Source organism: Epinephelus moara, chromosome 10 (genome assembly GCF_006386435.1).
Source record: "Epinephelus moara isolate mb chromosome 10, YSFRI_EMoa_1.0, whole genome shotgun sequence".
Classification (NCBI taxonomy): Eukaryota; Metazoa; Chordata; class Actinopteri; order Perciformes; family Serranidae; genus Epinephelus; species Epinephelus moara.
Window position 1 is genome coordinate 32,933,989 of NC_065515.1, and position 24,268 is coordinate 32,958,256.

The window sequence follows — 24,268 nt, forward strand, 5'->3', positions numbered from 1 at the left end:
AGCTGATCTAGAAAGCAATATCTTGTCCAGTGTGACACATAAGTTCTCCTGCAGATGAGATATGAAGATGATAATGATGAAAAATGACTGTTTGTTTATTTTACAAACAGAAATGTGTGTGTGAATACAAATCAGATTATAATTTCCTGTTTGAGATACACAGAAGACAGAAAAACAAGACCAGCAACATCTTATCAGCATGCTGGAAGAAGGCGATTAAAGGCTGAGTTCCCAAAAATATATTTTCTTTCACTGGTATTTAACCATGTAACTTTGTTTCTCTGCTCAGCTTATTTTCAGCATTGAAAACAAATCATTAAACAAAAAGCGTCTGTAAATAAAGCGTCTCCTCACTCTGAATAATGCACAGAATCCACTGTAACCAGTATCATTTCATAGGTATAAATTTGTTTTGATGACAACTGCTCAAAGCAACTTTTGTGGATCCAAAGTAAGGGGGAAACTTTCTGGAGGGAGGTTGTTTTAAAAGTAATTTTTCAAAGCTGTAATGCAACTTGCATCATTCAGCACCACTTACAGCACTTTGAGATGATACCTGAGCAAATAAAACTTTGTGGCTAGAATTATAAATGTTTTTATTTCTCCATTTTTAATTTTGGTGAACCGGAGAATGAGCTGTTCAGACATAACAGTAGAAAAAACAGTTAAAAACTCCAAACTTTTTATCATAAGCATAATTTTGTGTCTATTTCACTTTATTATTTGTGATTTGATTGTATCCCATCATTTCAAGAGTCACCGCCAAAGCTTCAAGTTCAGACTGTTGCACAGTTTCTGCATCCAAATATGACTCAGGTCTATACTGGCTGAGAAAAGTCTTCTGGCTCTATACATCATCGCTCTCTCTTTACTCACAGGTCAGTCAAGTTGCCCTCCTGACGGGCTGCCACAGCCATTACGAAGGGCTGTGATGACGCAAACATCAGCAAATGAGACATGGAGTAGAGAAAGAAGAAAAAAAAAACATGGGTCTTCATCTCTCAGGGCATGAGCCCATCCATCCATCCTGTCAGGCTGCTGGGTGTTTCACTGTATTAGAGACAGCCCACCTCTCACTTCACAGCTGTGCGCATCATTTGGTTGACCGCATCTGGATTACTGATTACTGGAAAGCAGAGGGGATGGTACTCCCAGAGAAAATACCCCTGCTGACTCCTCATTTTCTGCTGCAGGGGGTTAAAAGGGACACGCTATCACAAATCCCCAACAGACCAAAGGAAATATCAATAACAAACAGCAGCCTGTGGGTGTATTTGGCGATGGAGAGCCCGAACTTTACGCACGTTGCTTCCATAAACGAGACGCTGGTTCAGCAGTCGAAAGTACCCAGGGTCGAGACAGCGATGGCTTTACCGATATTTATGTTTGCTGGAGGCGCCATTGGGAATTTAATTGCAATAATCGTCCTCTCAGTATCGAGACAGGAGAGGAAATCTTCAGCCTTCTACACGCTAGTGTGCGGTCTGGCGGTGACGGACCTGCTGGGCACCTGCCTGGCCAGTCCGCTCACCATAGCCAACTACCTGGACCAGAATGTGCTGAAGGACCATCACGTGTGCGAGTTTCACGCCTTTTTGTTGCTGTTTTTCGGGTTAACAGGACTGAGCATCATATGCGCAATGGCAGCGGAGCGGTACCTGGCTATATGCTGCCCGTACACCTACCAGCGCTGGGGGGTGGACCGACGCTTTGCGCAGAAGTTCCTTCTCTTCATTTACATCAGTCACATCTTCTTCTGCTGCCTCCCGATGATGGGCATGGCCAGGAGCGAGCTGCAGTCGTCCGGCACCTGGTGCTTCATCGACTGGAGGACACACGAGCCCGTGGCCAACGCGTACTCCGTCCTGTACGGCACCATCAGCCTGCTGCTCATCCTGGGCACCATCATGCTGAATCTGGCGGTGTGCGGCGCGCTGCTGCTGATGCGGCAGAGGACCGTGCAGCGGCCCGTCACCAGAGCCAGCGTCCGGGAGAGGTGGAGGGCTCTGTCCTCGGCTGCAGAGACGCAGATGATCGCGGTGCTGGTGATGACCTCCGCGGTGGTTCTGGCTTGTTCAGCCCCGTTGGTGGTGAGTCAGTGTGGGATTGTAATTAAGCAGGGATTGGTGGTTGATGTTGCACACAGTCTTCTTTGCATATGGAGCAGCAAAACCTGAAGAGAAGCTTTAGTTTTTCCTTCAAGAAATTAAACAACATGTAGATTATGTTATATTCTGAGGTTTCTTAACATCATGATAAATTATTTAGTGATGGAGGAAGTATTCAGATCATTTTATCAGTGAAAGTAGCAGCACCTCCCTGTACAAATACTCAAATACAAGTAAAGCTCATGCATTCAAATACGTGGAAGAACAGCAAAATGTACTTTAAAATATAAAAGTATGACTGTAGGATTATTATTACTGATGCATTAAGCGGCATTTTAATGTTGTTGCTGGTCAAGGTGGAGCTAATTTCATTTTTGTATCCAGGGTGCATCATATTATGTATAATGATTAAATGTTTTGCAAGCAAAATCATAATCTGCAGCATAACTAATAACAGTATCTGTCAGATAAATGAGGTGAACCAGTAGTATGAACTGGCATTAAATGGAAAAACTCAAGTGCAGTAGAAGTAACTGAAAATTGTGACAAGCCTACAGTAAGTAAATGTGTATCCACTCACTCATCTAATATGCTCTCACTGCTGTTATGATAAAGGCATTTGCTAAGACATTTATGTAGTCTGTTGGTTACAAAATGATTAACTGGATGGTAGATAATTAAAACATATTTTCCCCCACAAAACACTTTTTTATTTTATTTTTTTCCCCAATAACTTATTTTTTTCACAGTAATATTTGATAGTTTTGTCCTTTCAGACATCAAAAAAGAAGAAAGAATGTAAATCTTTCAACTGCACACAATTCATAGACATAGGCTATTAAAGGGGAGCACCACCTTCATTTTCATTGTGTTTTCAGTTTTGAAACAAAAAATGTACCCATATACCCAGAACATTTCCTGGGTTGCTCTCTCTAACATCTTTCCAAATTCATTGTCAGTGGAGCAGCTTCAGACTTTATACTAAGACATCACAAATTTGAGTTTTAGCACTCTAGTTTTTTGGATTTGGGACATTTATATTTACCAGTATTTTTGGACCATATTACACCACAAGAATAGCATGTATGAATTTTGAAATTACTGTAGTTAGTAGTTAATCTTAAAGGGCACGTTAGCCAAACAGGTTGGGAACCAGTAATGTGGACTACATTCTGTCTGTGTTAATAAAGTTCTTGTTCACTTTTCATATGAATTAAGTAATGATATTCTTAATTTGAGTTGGGAAACTGGAGAAAATAATGAAACATGTTCCGGTATATATCTGCAGACACTATTAACTCTTATTTACAGTATGAAGATCTGAGCCATGTCTTATTTTTCTCTTTAAGGTCCGTGTGTTTGCAAACAGGTTCATGCTGAATAATGACCGCAAAGCTGACCTGGCTGCTATCCGGATAGCATCTGTCAACCCCATCCTCGACCCCTGGATCTACATCCTCCTCAGGAGGTCTCTGTTTCGGCGGTTACTGAGTTTATCCAGGCGAGGCGGCAGCACTCGCAGTAACAGTAGTTCACCTCCTACACCACAGATGAATCTGTTTTATCCTGAACTCATGAGGGACAATCACGTGCTCACCCAGCTCATGACTCAACTGCCTGCCACCATCAAATTTACTGCGTATGACACAGAGAATGTCCGCCAGACTTAAAACAGACTGAAGACGAGTTTGGCGTCTATGAATGTTTGCTGCTCTCTGAAGCACCAAGCAGCTCAACGAAGGGAGATTGTCTCAGAGCTGTTGTCGGCAGGACTGTGACGAGTGTGTGGGCCCACAGCTGGACAATCACAGGAGGACCCTCTGAGCTCCTGCAGGATTATTTATTAAATAAAAGTGGACGGCTGCTCTGCATCTAGTATGTAGGAGTCTCCGGCAGAGACACAGGACAGATGAGAAAAAAGAACTTGGGTGTTGTTGCCGAAATGCAACACTAAGAGATGGCAGAGCCTTTATTTTGTGTCTTTCACTGTCTGCCAATCTGGCTGCTTCTTTACCATCACGCCCATATAAAGTTCTTCATCCTCTCCCTTCTCACATCACGTCACCCGCAGCTCCTCCCTCCACCAGTCAGTCCTCCAGTTCATGTGAATTAAGCTACAGCAATAGTACACAGCTCCTTCAGATAGCTCATTTCATCTTGGAAGATCCAGGGTCACAAGTAATTATTTCCTTTAACAGAAATAAAAGTGCCTGAACATCAGAAGAGTCGCTGGGTGAGGACGCATCATTTGTCTGAGATGTTTTTTCGTGGTGTATACTGGTGGGTTTCAGGCCCCCCATCCTCGCTCTGTTACAGCCATGCCCATGGGAAACCTCTCAGAAGTTTGCATCAGGAGAGACATTTAAAACACTGATATGAGCTCAATGAAGCACTGACTACTGATTCATGTTTGTATTAAAGATCCTAGTTTGAGTCTTGGTGTCCTTTGTCTTTTCTGTTTGGCTCTTTAAGTCTTGAATAAAACTTGAATACTGCTGGCGTCTCAGTTGGTGAAATGTTGACTTTGAGCCCAGTCACGGCTTTAGAGATGTATTTCACGTTTAAGGTCCAGTGTGTGAAAAGGTTAATCTCTGTACCTTTTCCCTGGAGCACATGGAGTCAGCAGCATTTAGTTGTTCAGGTCTGTTTCTGTTGAAGAACATAAAAAAGCAGCGTGTAAACAGTCAGTCACACACTCTCATTTAGTGTCCAATCATTAGACTTGATCCATATCGCTTCTGAACTTACCTGTTCACATTATAAACAGGGAAGAGTCCGGTTCACAGAGTTTCAGCCATGCAGGGAGGAGACATGCAGGCATCATTAGCAGTGGAGAGGAGGTGACTGAGCTCCATCTGGAGGACATTTTTTCCAGGATGTCCTCCCAGGACCTTCTGCAAATTACTTTATTACCCTGAACAGTGGAGCTTTATCACAGCAGACATTTTGACTTGTCATAGTAGGAAAAACACAGGTGAAACTGACATTAACAGTGGCTCGGTTCCATTAAGTGTCCCAGTGGGCTATTCCAGTGAGCCAGCATGCACAATATCAGGGCTCCCCTGAGTGGAATGCAACCATCATTAATGTTATTAAATACACCCGTGCTTCTCTTCTATGACATGTCTGCCATGAAAAATGTCTGTTCAAGGCTGATGCAAAGCACCGACAGCTTGTTTATAAATGACTAGAGTATAAAGGTGATACATGATTTCCTCAGGATTATGTGTAAAACAAACATAAACAAATATGTATGAAATCTTTTATGACCCTCGAAAAAGCCACACTGTCAAAGGAAGCTGAAATTGATGCTGCGTGAAATGATTTTTGGCCACCAGGGGGCTCTAAATACAAACAAAGAAGCAGTCTGGTTACCAAGAACAACATGAATATACCTTAAGTTTATAATTAACATGGCTTTTTAAATCTGGCTTTAAGATGCTCGACTACAAGTGTTAATTAATTGAACTTATACTCCTGGTGAAGACATTTGCCTCCACGTTATTCTTTCACATCCCGACAACAGTGATGTTTTAAACTGAGATTAACCAGTTTAAACTGAAACATGGTGCTTTGGTTTCTTGATGCCAGGTAGGAGTTTGTCTCTTGTTGAACCTTGATGCCTCACATTACACCTGCTGTCTTTAAATTTCACACAAAATATGATGCCAGTGCAATATTTAAAAATATTATCATTCAAGTGTGGCTGAAAATACTCCTTCAGTGGTCACATTTCCGTCCTTTCGGCATTCAAGGGTTAATTAAAAGCATGAATACGTACACATTAATAAAGACATACAATTATGTTCAGTATCCCATAATGCATTTATTCCCCCACCCCCAAAATCCCCAACATTTAAAAATAGCATTTACTAAACATATAAGCAGACAAGACTGTGCACTGCAGCACATTTTTGTACCTTGACACCATAAATAAAAATCTATAAACATCATTTAAGTAAAAAGTCTGCCTCGAGATGCATCAAACGCAATAAAAATAATAAGTTTTACAAATTAAGTCCCCCCTTTCTGCGTTCATTAACATTTACGTCCCAGTTAAAAGCGTCCAAATTAACAGTTTTCTCCCAGTTTGCTCACTGTGCAGAAACAAACAGCCAGCATGACACAGGAAAACAAAATCATGAGGGAAATTCCTAAACTACAACATGTTGTAGTTTAGGAATTTTTACATCTTGCCCACCTGTAAACACGGCCTCCATCTTGTCGTGTATCAGCATTAAAAAGATTACACTTATTGCAAACTGCTTTTGGCAACATGAGAAATCAAAGAGTCTAAAAACGTAGCTGTGGCAGTGGACAGTGAGACAGGAGGTTCAGATGTGACGTGATCTGTTATTTCTCTGCAGGCTGCATGTGAGTATTACATTCTTAAACTATCAAAAGGATTGTGTTGTTTCTTATCAAGTACTTTTGTTTTGTCGTCACTTCTGTTTAACATGTAAACACATTTCTCAGCTGTTGCTAAGTTTTGATTTCTAGAATATACTCACCCCTCACATGGATGACGGATTTTCCTGTTCTTCACATATCTAATCATGCAGGGGTGCAGGATATGTCACAATTCACCTGATTTATCGCACCAACCTGATATGCAGGTGAAGTGTCCATTTTATTTTAGCCATAAAATGTTATCTGTATTAAAATATGTCAACAACAAGCCAATTTCGATTGTTTCTAAAAGCATTTGCGATGATTTAAGAGAGCAGGTTTTCACTTTGATATTTACATGAGGCAACTATCAGCTTTCTAAGTTATCAAGGATCCACCTGGTGGAGACAAAAGTTCAAGAACAAAGCTGTTCTGTGCATATAAATGAATTACAGTCAAGTCATGATTGCTTAGTGTTTAGTAATCTATCGAGACAGGTGCTCATAAAGCAGTATATTTTGACATCTGCTCCTTCACATAGCAGTAGTAGAAACTAAAATCTTAAAAGTGAAATAAACATCTTAATGTTTCTGGCCGCCTGACGAATAGTACCCACTCTTCTTTAAGCTCAATTTTGGTCTCCACCGACTTCTTTTAAATATCTGGTGTTTTAACTGTTAAATGCTTCACTTTGTTCTGCAGTCACTCTGTAAATTTGTCTGCCGTTTGATGTTGGGAAGGTAACACGTGTGGTTTATCTCAGGCGCTTTAAACGGCTACTTGCGGAGAGCTGATGAGAACATTAATATTTAACTATACAGGATCTGGTGGCTGTAAATCCAGACAATCATAGAGCTGCAGAGATGGGTGACTCTTTAATATTACAATGTAACTCAATTTTAATATAGGAAAAGTCGGTGATGAAGTTTTGAGGTTGACTGAAAACAAAACATAAAAGCTAACTTTATGAAATGTATAATTTTAATCAATGCTGACATTTAGAGGGTTTTGATTCCTTTATCCTTTTTGAGGCGGCAGTTTGTGGCGTCATCGTGCCCTTTGTTACATTTTAACAAGTTTCTGATATTTCTGCTTATATTTCTTAATCTAACGCAGTCCGACACCACAAATTACGGCCTCAAAGTGTACAACAGTAAACACACATACAACTACAGCAGCAGTAAAAAAAAAAAAAAATCATTTGAATAAGGTAGTAATAATCCCCAGGCTGTTGAAATCCACTTCATGATATCAGGTGTTTTCTAGTCAATTACTGTAAAACAGGCGGAGGTGATTTCCCTCCCCGCTGGAGAAAAACAGAGCAGCTGCATGTTCCCAAGATCCTACAAACTATGCTGGCTACAATCTATCTCAGCGCTAAGAGCTAGTTCTCTCTATAAATAAAAATAGGACAATTATTGATATCAGTTTGTCTGCTGGAAGCACACCAACCCCACAGAACTCTCTGGGGGTTTTCCTCCAGACGAAATACTGTGACAGTGTTTTAAATTTGTCAAAGACGACAAACACGGCACACTAAAAAAAGCCATATTATAAGAATATAACCACATTATCCCCTTATCCACATCTACCGGGGACTACAGCTGAAAAAACAAGCTCACAGGCTACAACTGGCACTTTTACAAAAATTCAATGAACGTGCGTTGTTCCAACAAAATATATGAGCAGAAACACAACGTTGATTTCAGATGCGGAGACATTTGCATCGCTAAAAAACAAAAAGAACGTAAAAACTTTATATTGCTGCAGTGAGAAAAGCAAGTGACTGATCTTTACTAAATCAAATCGTTCTTCAAGCAGTAGAAAAAGGCTTTTCATTAATAACTCATTAGTTGCAGACAGTGTAATCAGTAATGCCAATCAAACCTCTCTCCCGCTAAAGTTACAGTTGAATCTTTAAATGCACAAACCAAACCTGTGATTTCATGCATGTCTCATTTTGAATCTGTCCAGTGACCGTCTGACAGCAATGTTGCAGAAACGCTTTACATTAAAACACCGGGACTTTAAAGTCACCTGACAGACAGTCACAATCTGCATGACACATATAGTTGTTTCATGATGTGCAAACTCAAACCGCGCCTCTGTTTAAAAAACAGAGACATGACAGAGCAGCTTTGGTTCAGGCTGAAAAAAACGCCTGACAGGAGAGAAGATCTCTCTCTGCCTGAGAAGCTTTGCAGATCAATAAATACAAACATCATCAATTGAGAAAAAACTAGGGATCGTTTTAAATCGATTCTTTAACTTCACACTATGACAGCAAAATAATTTTAGCATCTCTATTACATTTAACATGGTTAGACTCCCTAAGAACAATGAAACATGGGCATCCTTACAGTACGTATACTGACAGGATGCCTTGTTTTGGTAAATCTAATTTTTACTTTTTACATTTACGCTCCATGATAAACAAACTTATTTGTTATCTTAGGGGAAAGGACAGATCTGACGGAGGTCATTGACTGTTTTGTGTGACAGAACTAGTCTCACTCTGAAAGTTTACCTTAGTTCAAAGACAAACAGGCTGTGTGTGTGTGTTTGTGTTGAAACGGCCTATGGTAGTGGCAGTTCAAACACTTGCTGACAACAAGTGTGACTGAATTTTACTGACCTGTGTGTCCAACAAGTTTACAAGCATCACTTTGTTGCAGACACAATGAACTGACTTTTTTTAAAACTTTATTTTGAAATGAGGGCATTTTCTTCATCAGGCACTTGTAATTCTGAGCCACATTGTTCGTGAGTGCAGTCAGAACACAACTGTTACCATGCTAACATGCTGACGATCACCACTGTGTTTGTATAGCATGCTAGTATGCTAACACTATAGCACTAAACATAGCACCAAACACGAGTAAAGCTAAGGCTGATGGGAATTAGATCTGCAGGAATTTAGTTATCAACCAAGATAGTGGACAAATGGAAATTGGAAAACAATTCAGATTGTTTCTCCTCACATCATTACAGGTGCCTCATGAAGAAAAATGTCACTCCTAAATATGATCTGCCTAAAACCAAAATGTTAAAGGTATACTATGCAGGAAATGTCTGTTAATGTTTGGAAACACTGCCAGGGAAAGTGGAAGCCAGCCCCAGATTCACTCTTATTTGGGAGCAAGCTTTGTCTGCTTGATGTTTCGTCTCGATCTATTTGTTTTTTTAGGCACTGTGTTCAGGATTTTCACAGCTTCCTTTTTATTAAGTCCAAACAAATACATGCAGAGGTCGGAGTCTCTCTACTTGGTCATAAGTGAGGACTGAGAGGGATTACTTCTGTACGAGTCTTGTTTTGTAGGATAATCCTGTATAGTATACCTTTAAGGCCTTCCACTGAGATGCGTTTGTTACAAAATGTAAGATGACTGCTGTTTCGGTGCAAGTTAACGTTCATATTAAATAATTACAGCTGACATTCTTTCCGATGAAAGTGAACAAATATAATCCAAAACAAATTATGGCTGGTTGTAAAAAAAAAAAAAAACAGACATTTCCAGATAGTAAGGTGCAATCATTCATGAACTACCTTTTACGTGTCCACCTGCTGTGCACATTTCTGTGTCTGGACAACATGGCTGAATCCGTCACCAAAATTTCTGACAACAGGTGATTTAAGTTTCCTCTCAGACCATCCCATACAGTCGGTACCAAACAAATAAATAAATGAGATACAGCGAAGCCGTCAGAAAGTGAAGTTCAGACAGGGGGGAGCGTGGGAGAGGTCACGTCACTGGCCATCTCATTCTTCCTATCCAGAACAAACAGCACTTGCCTTCAGTCTCGTGTTTGGAGCGGGGCTGTGTCCTGCTGCTGGGGGGGGGGCGGCTACACACAGTTAATGTCTATGACAGCCACCCAGAGCGGAGACAGACTCCTCCTTTACACCACGTACTGGTGGTTGCTGTTGTAGTTCGTCGTGTAGGCCTGCCGGCTGTACTGGAAGTGGTCGGTCAGCACGTTGTTCCAGTTATGCTGCTGCTCTGAGCCGTGGGAGAAAGGCACTGACCCATTGGCCTGGATCTTTTCCAGCGCCGGGTTGTCAAAGGACATCAGGTCCTGCTTGGTGCTTGGCAGCAGCTTCTTCTCCTTGTTAGCGTCATACTTGGCCTGTTGGCAGAGGAGAAGGGCAAATGGATTTTAAATGACAGGGTGTCTTTGGAGTTGGTTCCCTGGCACTGCACTGTGGCTGCCCACTGATCCTAAATAGTTTGGGTGGGTCAAACGTTTCCAAATGAGGATAAGTAAAGTGTAAAGTTTATTATTTACATTACATTACATACAGCCACAAGTTGGACGGAGAGTGGCAGAAATGGAAAGCTGCTTTTAGGCAGAGTACCAAGCAGTTTACTGTTTAGGAAAGAAAAACTAAATGGAGCAAAGTGCTGGTTCTGCATATATTTAGTACATTTATATAAAGGCACATACAAATGGAAAGAAAGCCGCATTAAAAAATGTAAACTGCAGGATGACTTAGTGTTTGGAAACATAAATTGGACCGATATTATCTGCTGACATTAGCTTCTCACATGAAATAATTCATCTTCTCTCCTCTCCTCTGTCCACACAAGAGGTCAGGGTGACTTACCTTGTTGTAGAGGAAGACGCCAACTATGGCCGTCATCATACCCAGGACATTTGTAAGGGTGACTGGGTTGCGCAGCATTAGCAACGAGATGCTAATGACCATGATCCTCTTGGTGGCATTGGCAACGGCATAGCTGAGTGGGCTGACGAGGTTCAGCACGCTGAAGGCAATGACGTTCTGTGCGAAGTTGCAGAAGCCGCTGATGAGCAGGAGGATGAAGGTGCTTGTCCATCCTGAGATGTCCGACTGTGAGGAGAACAGTGTGGTTAGGCTGCGTTTGGGGATCATAAAACAAGACAGATGCTGCTTGACACTATCAACAATTAATTAGCTGTTATTGCTACTCACCAGATCTCCATTGACAAGAAACACAGACAGATCCACCAGAACCCAGGTGGGCAGCATGAAGATAACAGCATTAAAGCCCAGGATGTTGAGGAGCCTCAGGTGGTGGACCCTTGTGTCGCGCAACACCTGACAAAGAGGAAAAAAAGATCAATTACAAAAAGAAAAAGGTGACAAGCAAAGGAGATGGTGATGTAAAATCTTTGGTCTTTCCTTGTTACAATATTTTCTGTTGTCCACTACACACTTACTGAACACACCATATCAAATCAAAGAGAGAGCAATTTTGAAATGATATCACATAATCTGATTCTACTTTGGCTGGTAAAGACATCTTTAAAACAACAAACCTTCCCTTTGAATCTTAAAAAAAAGCCTGTTGAGTGCAAGTAGAGTCATTTTAAATGTTGGCATTATTTTCCTAATTTGTTTTCAACCCTGACGATTGTGTTCAAAACCTGATCACTGACTGTTGTAGAGTTGCCAGAAGCTGGGCTCGTGCAAAATGACGAGGAACAAAGAAGAGAAACTCTCGGTGAAATTGTGGGTATGATTTGCACGAAACAGTCAGAGATGGAAATATTTCAAGTTTTTTCCCCCAAGTTTCGCTGTTTGATTGCAGGTTTCCAAAAGTGACAAATTTGAGCATACTTGAGATGTTACGCTTTTTTTTCTCTTTTTTTTTTTTTTGTGAAATTACATGACAAAAACAGTGACATGACATGAAATTATTAAATAATAAAACATAACATGACGTAAATAACCTTATATAATTGATCGTAATGTTAACAGAGTACAATTCAGTATGACATATAAGGTAATATAGTATGATATTATATAATATGATATAATATATGAGCACAATACAATAACATATACACTTATAANAGTTGTGAGCTGGGGGGAGGGGGGGGGGGGTGGTCGGGGGGGGGGGGGGGGGGGGGGGGGGCAGGATGAGGCCAGAAGGGCAGGGGCCCCCACCACCGGACCCAGCAGCACGCCCAGAGGGCCCAGCCAGGGGCTATTTAGGGCAGTCCTGTTTTTGGGCCGCACCCAGACCCTTAGGTGGCCACTGACCCTTTGCAGGTCTTGCCGTAATCCCATTTCCCGTCTCAGTCCTGGGCAACTCCCAGACCCCTTGGGAGGGAGTCTGCCCAACCTGGAGGGGCATGGCCTGACAGATTTATTTGTAGATTACCTCTGTGGTGTTTGAGAGGAGTAGGCCCGGCCAGCCCGGCCAGCCCCGCCACCCGCCTGCCCCAACCAGGGGCCCCGCCGCGCCACCGGAGAGCCAGGCATGACACCCCTGCACCTACCAAGCCCACCCAGCCCAGCACCACCCCCCAACACCCCTGTTGTCATCTTAATTGCATCTTGTGATTATAATTGTAATAATAATAATGATACTAATAATAATAATAATAATAATGATAATAATAATAATGATAATAGTATAATTATTCAAATCATGTTCGCATTATGCTCAATATATTATAACATGATTATATGGCTATCTACATAATATATATTTGACTTATCAGTGTGTACACAAAAAAAAGAGGAAGAAACAAATGAATAATAAATAAATAGATAAATAAATAAATACATGTTCATTTGATATATGACAGCTGCAGTATTAGGATGTGTTAGCAGAGTAATGAGGAGAGCAGAGAGTGAATATACCTTTAATGTAAGAGGAATCAGCTTTGGAGGTACTGTATGAAGGGGGATCAGGTGTTCTCATAGGATGTGTTATTTTTCAAACCAGCGGTAAGTTTTTCTAGGTTTGAATCATCTGTAAGTAAGTTAAGCCAATGTGATATGGATAATTTGGATCTATCTTTCCAGTTCAGTAATATTGTTTTTTTTGGCGATGGTTAATGCTATTAGAAGGAATGATTTGTGATGAGTGGGTATGTTTAAAGCAGAAAGATCGCCAAGTAGTGCAATGAAGATGATGAAGATGTTATGCATTTTAAAGTATCAACACACATTTTAAGCTCAAGGAAGAAAACTATTCAATCATTATATGAGTATAAATATGAAATGTAACTGCATCAACCTGTAAATACTGTAAATATTCTTTCTAAATCAATGAACAATGTAAATTATCGTTGTTTTACATTTGAACTTACATGATTGCATACTAATTAGTAGCTAAACATCAATGAACTGCATTTATACTCCTTTGATGTTTTCAAGAAACTATTGTCATTGAATCACTGAGTTTTAACAGAGTCATAAGTAACCTTCTTGTGGCTGGAGATGGTGTAGCAGCGAGCACCTAAAATTAGCATTTAGAGGTTTGATAATGCTTTCAGTCCTCCTTTCTCTCCCTTGTGTGTTCACCGACTTCTCCAATTATTCATAAAAGTAGCTTGTTATACTGTAAACGGCAGTAAAACTTTAGAGAACATTAAAGGAATCTAAACTACACTAATAAACTTTATTAAACATCCAAGTCTGTGTTCTAATAACCCACTACCTAATACTTGCATTCATGGCGATATTAGACATGCCATCGTGACGACCATGCTGCTTGTAGTATGTGTCTTGTGGTGTGATCCCCAGCTCCGCCTGTCCACATGTTGATGTATACTTGAGCAATATACTGAACCTGAAGATGCTCCTAATGGGCAGGCCAGCGCTGCCACCAAGTGTGTATAAATAACATAACAACTACCTTTGTTTGTTAAGGTAGAGAGGCATTATACAAATGCAGTCCTTTTACCATGCAAGGAATTTACCACATTACTGCCATTTGAAATCTCCTGTCCGTCATATATATCTGAACTTTAAACTTGGATTTGTTCCTCAAATGAATATATTAGTGGCACCAATAAGACAAGTGGGATTTCTCGCTGCTCTACAACAGTGTCAACACAAGCTTAAAACATTAAGTGAAGCTAAAAATTCAATTTAAGCCAAAACAAACATGGTTACAAAAACCCCACATACAACTACATCTGTATTTACATACAAAATAATGAATCATGATGGCAACAATCAGGCACACAAGGTCAAAGTTGAAAGGAAAAACACACTTCAGTGATTACAGTTAGTTGGGGCGACTTGTGAAATCCAGTTGCTCTTCCTGATTTTTTCAACACAGAACCACTTCTCTTTTCTGACCGCATTTTTACAAACCCCCCCTCTCTCACCCTGCTCATCGTGTGGCTGCATGAGAATGAGTTACCTTTTTGGAGAAGATGTTCTGCAGAGAGAAGCAGAGCGTCGCAGCCAGAGCGCTGATTAGTCCTGAAACATCAAAGGACAGCTCAGTCACCGTGGCCAGCAGCACTCCTCCAATGATGGGGATGAGCGATACGTACACCTACGACGAGGACCACACAGAAGGCAGAGTCAGCAGGAACCAAAACAAATAACGCTTTAGTGGTTTATATCCAGGACGGTACAGCTGCTGCATCAGGGAGTGTTTCCCAGGTAATTTAAATCTCAGGGCTTTGGACTGGTGTCAGACAGAACAAGTGATATGAAGATGCCACTGCGGGCTTTAGGGAATTGTGGTGGGCCTTTTCCCAATTTATAGACCAAGCAATAAAGGAAATTATCACAGATTAATCGTTAGTTGCATCCCTGAGACGTAGGAATATGAATCATATCAATGATATCAAAATACCAATGATAATCAGGTAATGCCTTGCTGTAACATCAACAAATCATTATTACATTAACTTTGACAGGCTACTAAAAGTGTAGAAAATGTTAAGTGATATTTCCAACATTCTTCAAAGCCTTAAATCCAGTGCACCCACAATTTAACCGCCTAACAAAACCCAAATAGCTTTACAAAACTTCTGCAGTTAACTTTGCAATACTGCACGAAGCACTGTAAAAATAACGAGGAAAAAATGTCACACCTTCAGAGGCTGCAGCTGGACATACTAACCCTTCCATCTGAGACCACACACTTGGGGACAACACCTCATGGGCTGAAACTACCCATTTATTTGCATGTTGAAAATGTTGGACCGTGAAAAATGATACAGACACACAGTTGTTATGAAACCCACTTGTGCACCCACTCAGTCACCCACTCTCCTCCCCTCAAACCAAACACACAGAGTGAAACTGAGAAAACACTGCACTGAGCGTTTATTGTCCGATTCCAGTTCACCTGCCCTCGGTTTTATTGTACATAAATAAGTAAGTAACACTGGCAACAAGAGTGAGTAACTCAAAGAAGAGTAGTCAGAGGAAGAGGCTGGCAAAGAAAAGCAACAAAAAAGGCAGGCTGGCAACTTTCAGCCAGAATTTGCTGCCAAAGCAGGTAGACAGTGTGAATATGACTGGCTCTGCACCCAAACTGTACACTGTGCCAATAAGCTGCCTGCATTAATGTGTTTGTGATGATTAAACATTTTCAACAGGATGCACCACGAACGAGCAGAGCAGCTCCAGGCAACGACTTGTTCAACACAATCAGGATGAAAAGTTAACAAAATTATCTTCTGCTAACACACTGAACATGCTGATGCATCCAATTAAGGGCTTTTAACACAAGCGCTCAATTGTAAAGTGGCTGGTATTCTTTTTTGTGTAACCCTGAATATTAAGCGAGGCCTCGTCTATTTTGGCAGAGCCCTAGATTTGTGTCCCATTTCAGGTTTCAGGATTTAATCTGGAAATTCATCCTGAAGGCTGCCTGCACTCAAAGGGAAAACTTTGAGACGATATGAGACTATACTGCTCGGTTATATGTACTTACTTCCTTATAAATCTACAGTGTCCACTTTATTAGGTACACTTGTGTAATCCAGTGCAATCCAATACAACTGTTCCACCATAAAGTGTTAATTAAGTGGCCACTGAGTATATTTTGTACAGTCCATTATGTTTGAAATTCTGGACTTATTGTAATTTTTGAACAAAGCTGAGTCAAGTATAAATACTGAATTTGATCATTTTGACAAAGCACTTCTTCAGTACAGTTCAGTGTATCCTGCTGCTCCTCAAACAGGATCTCTACACACACACACACTAACACGTCATCAACACCTACATTCCCTGTGGACCCAGCCTGTCTGACTACTGAACTGCCGACTGTGAAGGTAAACATGACGGGCTAATGTTAGACTCAGAGGTCTCCTTATTCACGTTCAGCAAACCGTGACCGTAAAATATCCCACAATCAGGATGGATTATGACGACATATTATTCCACAGAGATCATATGCTGTAAATTTCGCCCCAACCAAGCATTTTGGCCTTTAATCCTGATTCTTTGACACAGAGCAGGGGCAGATATTGAGGTTCTTTTGCTTTTTCTCTTCATTAAGATTTGGTTTGTCTTAAAACACACAGCTGCACAGTGCAGACTACTAAGGTAGAACGACATTATAAGCCAATAAGATTTAACAGTTTGACAGCTGAGCACAGGAGCTGTGCATGCAGAAAATACATCATATTTTCTGTTCAGTGGTTCCAGTATTTCTTACAGTGCTTTATGGTGTTTTGTACAACACCTATGGAGGGAAGAGAGTCAAGCCTAATTTAAACTTTGTCACTGTCAATCTGCGTTTGGCCAAGATGAGCCGGGGTGTTTGTAGTCGGGTAGTAATTATAGAGCTTAAACAATTCATCTGTTAATTAGGGCTGTCTCCCACTGGTTGGTTGGTCAATATGCTGTTTTCCAACTAAATTCTCATTGGTCAGACGATCGTAGGTGTTTCTTAAATAAGGCCGTGTGTCCACGAAAGCGTTTCTTTTCCCAGCTGACAACAACAGTTCTTGTTCAACACTTGTATATGTTGTCTGTGATGGTTGGTCTTTGTGGTATTTGTCCGGCCCCTTCTCCGCTGTGATTAGACGGCTGGTAACAGTGATGAGTGCTAAGTTTCAACCAAAGTTAAACATTTTTCAACTGTTCTTTTTAATTGAAAATGGATAAATAATCACAGAAGACATTCAGTGTCAGAGTAATCATTATGGATTTATTTTTACCAAGTATCAAAAAGGACACGCAGTTCAAGGCTGAATTAATATAAAGCTTCTGAGAGGAATACGATCACTATACTACGGAGACCTTGTTGGAGTGGTAGGATGGCTTATATTAGCTTCTGGGCTAAAAATAGCAAGTGGCGTTACAGATAAATTTAACGTTAGTTACGTTATGTTGTATATGACATCGTCAACTAGTTAACTTCTATAGTGCCCAGTGTGTCTGATATTTCTCATCACTCCTGTCCAACGTTTAGTGGTACGATGGCCATGTGCACGCAGCTCAGGTGGAAAAGCGTTACAGTGCACACTTTATTTTCTGATAATATTACACCGGAGATCGCCTTTATTTTTCACTTGAGGCATTCCACTTGCCTGACCACAGAGTTAACTTGCCCTGGGCAAGTGTTAATGTCCAACTTTGTGACAGAAAAAAATGGTTTGGGTAGACACACAGCGCTACTAAGTAAAAAGCATGATAACATGCAGATATTTTTCCCCATCGACCAAACGACTGGTTGAAGAGTAGGAAGAATTTCACTCAACCAAGATTTTATTTGGTTAGCGTTAATCAATTTGTTAATCGACTGAAAAGAAAATTAATTGGATGGATATTTTGATAATTTATTATTCATTTGAGTCAGTTTAAGCAAAAAAAGTCTCTTTTTTAAACCAACTGAATATTTTATTTTTTGGAGTGACCTTGTAAATTAGACATTTGAAGATGTTACCTTGCATCCTGGGAAACTGTGATGGCCATTTTTCACTACTTTCTTATATTTCATGGACCAAACAATTGCTTAATAGTGGAAATAATTAACTTTAAGCGACGTTGTTTATAGCGATATGATCATGTTACCCTTTCACTAACTTCTGTGCTCCAAATTGTGATTAGCAACTAATTGAATGACTTGTTTAGGGTTTTGTTGTATGTGTGAAAAAAATGTGAATAATATAATGCTGACAAACACTTGAAGTTAGATACGCTCCAGGATAAATGTAAATACATCAACTCAAGTTGATCTAACAGTCCGTTGAGTGTAAATAAATCCCTTAAGTGTTTTCCTATGCTAATGGACTGTAACAAACAAACAGTGTGTGCACTCAACAGGTGTTTTGTCCTCGAAGAACATTACGCCACTGAGCCAGAAAATTGGAGACCAGGCTTCTTTTAGCGCTAATATAACTCTACCCCCTGCTCTGGAAATATTCAACCACCTGAAGCCTTTCCACACCTGCACACCAAAATACTCTGCATGAATTCTAACAACCTTTGAAAGTCATGCATGAACACAAACCCAGCTGGGTCCTCGAATATGGAAAGTCGTGAGTGAATTTGGTGATTAACAGGTGAGTGTGGCTGGCTGGTGGAAATAAAAAGTTAGTTTCCCCTCCGTGACCTCCACCCCACCTCCCAAAGAACATCTGATTAACTTCAGGGACAAAAGCCCCTGCAGATGGCCGTAATATGAGATGCAGTACGGGCGCAGTACTGTGCCACATCACCACTGCTGAGTCTCAAACAGAGCGGGCCTTGTGCTGTGTTTGCTGTGTCGAAACTTACTCACCTTTGTGGTTTGCTTCTCCCTCATGATAATTCTTGATAACAGCACAACCCATATTGGCATTGTAGCTTTGACTGTGAAAGAAAGAAAGGATAAAAGGGAGCAATGTCAGCTTGTGGAGTGTAACAATCATTTCCTTGCTGTTTAACAGCAGCAGGTAGAGAGCACAAGAGTTTGGACTATAAGGTGCTACTACGTCAGGAGCCAGAACACAGCCTCAGCCAAACACACCTCTATTGCAGTGCGTCACTGGCTGGTGTACCATTAGGTTTTTCCTGGTGTGTGTTACCAACAATAAGAGATAGTTTTACTCAAGAGCTGTGGCACCCTGACAATTTAAAACAGGTGCATTACTTATCAACAGGTATTTTCAGACTGTAAAATCATCAGAGCTAGATTCAGCACTGTTACAAAACTACTATCCACAAAGACGGAAGCTAAATGTGAAAATAAAGCAACTTACAAGGACAGAGATTTTATTGACATGACAGCTGTTACTCTAAAAATGTGTCTAAGGACCCCCAAGGTTCTTTGAAATAGTTCATTTCATTTGACATTTAAGTTAGGACAAACAATTACAAGTTAAGAGGACTATTTAATTCATAGGTTTTACAATACACTCAGTTGCCTGTGTGTTCGGTACATCTAACTCAAACTAATGCAGTAAACACCAGAGGTGTTGATTCACCTTTATGGTCACTGTGGAGGCTGCTGATAGCTCCTGGTGCTTTATTGCATTACACCGGGAGGCATCTCATATTTTCTCCACCCAATTTATATCAACGAGGGCACACTTCAAATGAGAAACATCCCTCACAAATACACTAATAACACAATACAGCTCAACGGCTCCACAAATTGCAGCTTCCAAGAGGATCATAAAGTTGAATCAGCTCCTCTCTAAAATAGTTTCTACTAAAACTGAACATTAAAACCTTCATGTAAGCAGGATGTATTGTAGGACTGTTGAATTAGACTGCCAACTGAGAGTACATTTTTGCAGTCAAAGCAACCTAGCTGTAAGTGGCTACACGAATGCTAGTGGAAACTGGGGGACGTTACCAACAGGTTTTAGCTGCTAAAACCAGTTAAAAATGTTAATGGAAACTGTCATACACAATGACAGAAGGATTTACATCTTATTACTATGGAAGCAATGGTTCCCAAATTAGGTGCAAAGTCCACAGGGGGTCTTGAAAATGGTGTAGAGGAGGTGCCATTTTAAGTTTACTCACCTGATTTTCACAGGTGTCACTTCACATTAAATTGCCAGTTTATTTCATCTAGAACAACCCTGTAATAAACCCTGCTCTGTGCAAACACCACAAGAAAACTAAGTGGTTTAAAGGAAGTTGTAACCTGCAAAAAAATCTTATATTTCAAATTTACTTCCTTATGTTTCAAGGTAAGAAGAGATTACTAGATGTCAGGAGGTCACAGGTTTCAGTCAGATGCCACTTTAAAGGAGTTTAACAACAGCTATGCAAAAATATGTTCTGTCATGAATGCTGTTCAATTTTTCATAGTAATGTTAGGGTAATTTTGGATGCTACAAATCAAACAAACAAACCCCTTAAAATGATAACTTATCGATACACTAATTTTCACTTCAACTTCTCAACTTGCCCTGTGCCAGAAAATACCTTTGTCCCTGACAAGAATTCACAACTTTAAACAATTTTAAAAAAGTGTTAAAAATCTTCAAAATCTAAAACAAACAGTACGTACTGATAACATCAATTAAAAAAGGTACTACTATAATCATCTTTGTTTTATAAAATATTTTTGTGAAAATGTTGGCCCTTTAAAGATGTGTCCCAGATTTCTGTCACCTCTAACAGACTTCAACAAAAACATTATTAAATTGGTCATGAAAGGAATCAGCTTTAACACAAGGACTCCTATCTCACTTCCTGGTTTCCAAAAAGGCAGGAATGCTACTCAAGTACTGGTATGCTTTCTATTCTTTGACGAATTCATGAAAAAATATTGCTATCGAATGTGTCTCAACGGTAACATGTCAACTCCAAAGCCTGTCTAAATCACAACTACATAAGATTTATGGTATAAAATGACTATTTTAATCAGCATTAAGAGAAGTCTTAGCAACATTGAAAAAGACAATGGCTACTCAATATACAACTTTTTGTCATCTCTGTAAGAGGCCAACTCTGTCAGATCTTACCTCTGATATACATTATGTATGATAATCAAGAAAAAATTAAAACAATGGAAACAAATGTAAGGTTTAGCCCCAATTTTAAAAGAATGAGTGCACTGATAGCTGTTTATTTTAACAAGTCTACATTTACTGACGATGCCTAATGTGTAATGTAGTGTTGACAAAAGTTTAGAGACATCTAAAATCTCTCTTAACAGTTTCACACAAAATTGAAAGAATTAAAAGACTGTTTTAGCCATAGGCTGCACGGTTTTATCTAGGTGTACCTAATAAAGTGGCAACTGAGTGTAACTTATATAATACACATTCCACAGCTGGTAACCTTCTAATGTTCAAAACAGGGTTTCTTATGAGAAAACTCAATTACACGAGGGGCTGTGATGTGATTTTAACAGGCAGTGTGAGATCAAAGTTAGAGAAGCACACTGCAACACAGAGCAGGTTCAGTAATGGACCCTCCCCCCTGACGTAGGCTATCAGGCTTAATTAAGTTGGCTACCTAGCTAACAGCCGCCGGTTGGTTAGCGTTAAATGGAGTCTGAAGCTGACCAATTTGTAGTCAGCGGACTCTCTGTAACTTAAATAATTCATTAAACCCCGTGTGGTCATGACCTTCACAACGCCACACAAACCCGGGGCCCACAAGCCAGTTAAATGTCCGTGTCGCCGAGTTGTCAAGCGTTAGCCGCGGAGCTAACATCAGCTGACGGTACAGACACATCATCAAGTTACCCAGGTGGCCTCATGTTAGTACCCACATCAGCCCAAACCCGCTGTACTCACCGGTGTGCGCATATGAAACAGGTACTTTCCATATGCTGAAGTGTGCCGACACAGATGCAAAGTATTTTCCGAAAGCTAAAGGCAGAATGTACCACCGGTAGTACCTGCTCGGCAGTTCTGTTTTGGGGACTCCCCATGCCCGCAGCAACGGCGGGAGGAAAACGACGATAGAGATGATATGAAACAGAGAGACTGTGACCGGGTACGGGAATCCATTGAGGATGATTTTGTTGACGATGTTTCCCCCCGAGCTGACCGTGTACCAGCCCACACACAGAAAAACTATCCGGATCCCTTCCCTAACAGGGGGCCGGTCCGCCGCAGCCATCTTCCAGCGCGGAGTGACGAGTCACCGGCGGTGTGTGTGTCTGGCTCATCGGGGGAGGGCAGCGCTGCTCCACCATCAGACTGCCGACAATGGAGGAAGTGCGAAGCTTCCGGTCACAGCTTTCAAAATAAAAGCTTTTATTATTAGAAAAAGCGTTTATAAAATGGAAGTGCTGTGAACTACATTTAAAATGGTTGATTTTAGAATTTGAATATTAAACTCCACCATTATTAACGCTAATTAAAGCAAATAAATACATTTCAAACGTAGAAAGAGTTTCCTTTCGTTAAAACAAACACTTAATATTTTTTTACACTGCACTGTAGCCTTTATTCAAATATTTTACATTGATTGTAACTGCACTGTAAGTCTTACACCTGTATTTTATACCTGTCTTAGTACATTTTAATTTTTTATTTTATATTCTCTAGTTCTTAAGTTAATTGCTTATACTGTCGTTTCTAACGTATTTCTTTGCACTTATATAGAGCACTTTGAATTGCTTTGTTGCTGAAATGTGGCGTATAAATAAACTGTCCTTGTCTTGCCTAGAAACACACCACAAACCACAGCAAGAGGTGCATGAAGAGCTGTGTCCCACATACAGACACCAAAGTGTTCAGAAATAAACAGAATTACACTGTGAAATTACTAATATGAGAAATCAGACAAAATATATAACATCAAATTGTTGCATTTTCATTTAAGTTCCAGCATTTTTTATTTTAAAATGTCCTTTTTCCTTAGTTTCATAATGATGAGGATTCAGAATGATTGACGTCTTTTAACCTTTTCAAACGTACCTTTTTTTTTTTATTAAAGAAAACCTTTTAATTAATTTTAAGATACAGTTTTTTTGTTATTGTTTTTATCTTACATTGTCACTGGGTACATTGTTCTTTTGATTTTGTATTATTTTAATTGTTTGACATCATTTGCCTCAGTTCATTCTTCGGGGCATTCAATTGCTGACAAAGGCTTATCTGTTCATGGTTGGCAGCCTATTTATCTTTCTTGTTGGGGTTCTCTTTTGTTTTTTCTTTTTCCATTGTTCTTTGCCTGATTTCATTTGCCCTTTCTTAAATTGCCTGATTTCATTTGCCTAAGTCCTGAAATGTTTTGATGTTTTGTTCAACCATGTAAAACACTTGGTAACTTAGTTTTTAAAAGTGCTTTATAAATATGGTTTATTATTACTCTAGGCTAGTTGTAGACAGTTATAGCCTCCTGAGACCCGAACCTTTGTTTGGTTTGCATTTGCAATTTTTCTTGGCTATTTGAGATTAGTAGAACCTGATAAGAATAAAATAACTAAACATTGTCAGTGATAATAAAGTCCCAATATCCTCAAATGAGACAACAATAAAGTTATTATGTCCTTCAAAGAGCTAATGAAAAATTCCCAATGTCTGCAAACGAGTACTTTCTAATTAACAGCGTCTTAGCATGTTACTGTTGCTAAAATTGGTCAAATTTGTTGTCATATCAAACTACAAACGTTGCTTATCATAAACAAGTTTCAACCATAACATGTGATCAGGTTTGTACCTTGTTCACTTATGTGTCAGGATCAGCTGTAGACTGACTTGGCAGAGATGGCTGCCATCTTGTTTCAAAAAAAGTGTCCACAAACGAGGACTAGAGTCTAAGTTTAGCAGAATGACATATAAGGTCCAGTAAACCCAAAATATAATGTCCTCATATGAGGACACAGGGTCTCCGGAGGATAGAAATTATTGTGCCCTTCCTATTTAGCTCTGCACACATTTTGTTGCCAAGCCTCCAGTTGTTTTTACCAGTGAATGGTGATTTCTTATACTCTATTGAACTGTTGCTCAGAGGTGTCTTTGTCTCTTTCTGCCCTTTCAGTCAGTCTGGTTGAACCACTGTACAGCAGTTTGTTCTCCATGTAAAAAGAAAACTCTTCATACAAGAGGATGTTCTGCAACCTCAGTGTGAAATTAACACAAGAATATAGAGTGGTCCTCTCCCAATTTAGCTT

General features: G+C 40.1%; 2 protein-coding genes across 2 annotated transcripts in view; one reads left to right on the plus strand and one right to left on the minus strand.

The window, feature by feature from the left end:
* LOC126396169 (prostaglandin E2 receptor EP4 subtype-like) overlaps positions 1-4,542 on the plus strand; it is a 34,432-nt gene extending 29,890 nt beyond the window's left edge. The window contains exons 3-4 of the mRNA XM_050054014.1: positions 879-2,090; positions 3,458-4,542. Of these exons, the coding sequence (XP_049909971.1) occupies positions 951-2,090; positions 3,458-3,778 (1,461 nt within the window). The 5' untranslated portion in view covers positions 879-950 and the 3' untranslated portion in view covers positions 3,779-4,542. The remainder of the gene's footprint in view (positions 1-878; positions 2,091-3,457) is intronic.
* A 1,378-nt stretch (positions 4,543-5,920) lies between these two features.
* Positions 5,921-22,352, minus strand: slc35e1 (solute carrier family 35 member E1). The gene is made up of 6 exons (XM_050054017.1): positions 21,939-22,352; positions 18,977-19,047; positions 14,645-14,782; positions 11,452-11,577; positions 11,104-11,349; positions 5,921-10,625 (listed from the first exon to the last, which is right to left on the minus strand). The coding sequence occupies exons 1-6, from the start codon at positions 22,264-22,266 to the stop codon at positions 10,398-10,400; spliced, it is 1,137 nt and encodes a 378-aa protein (XP_049909974.1). The 5' UTR covers positions 22,267-22,352; the 3' UTR covers positions 5,921-10,397.
* Positions 22,353-24,268: the final 1,916 nt, after the last annotated feature.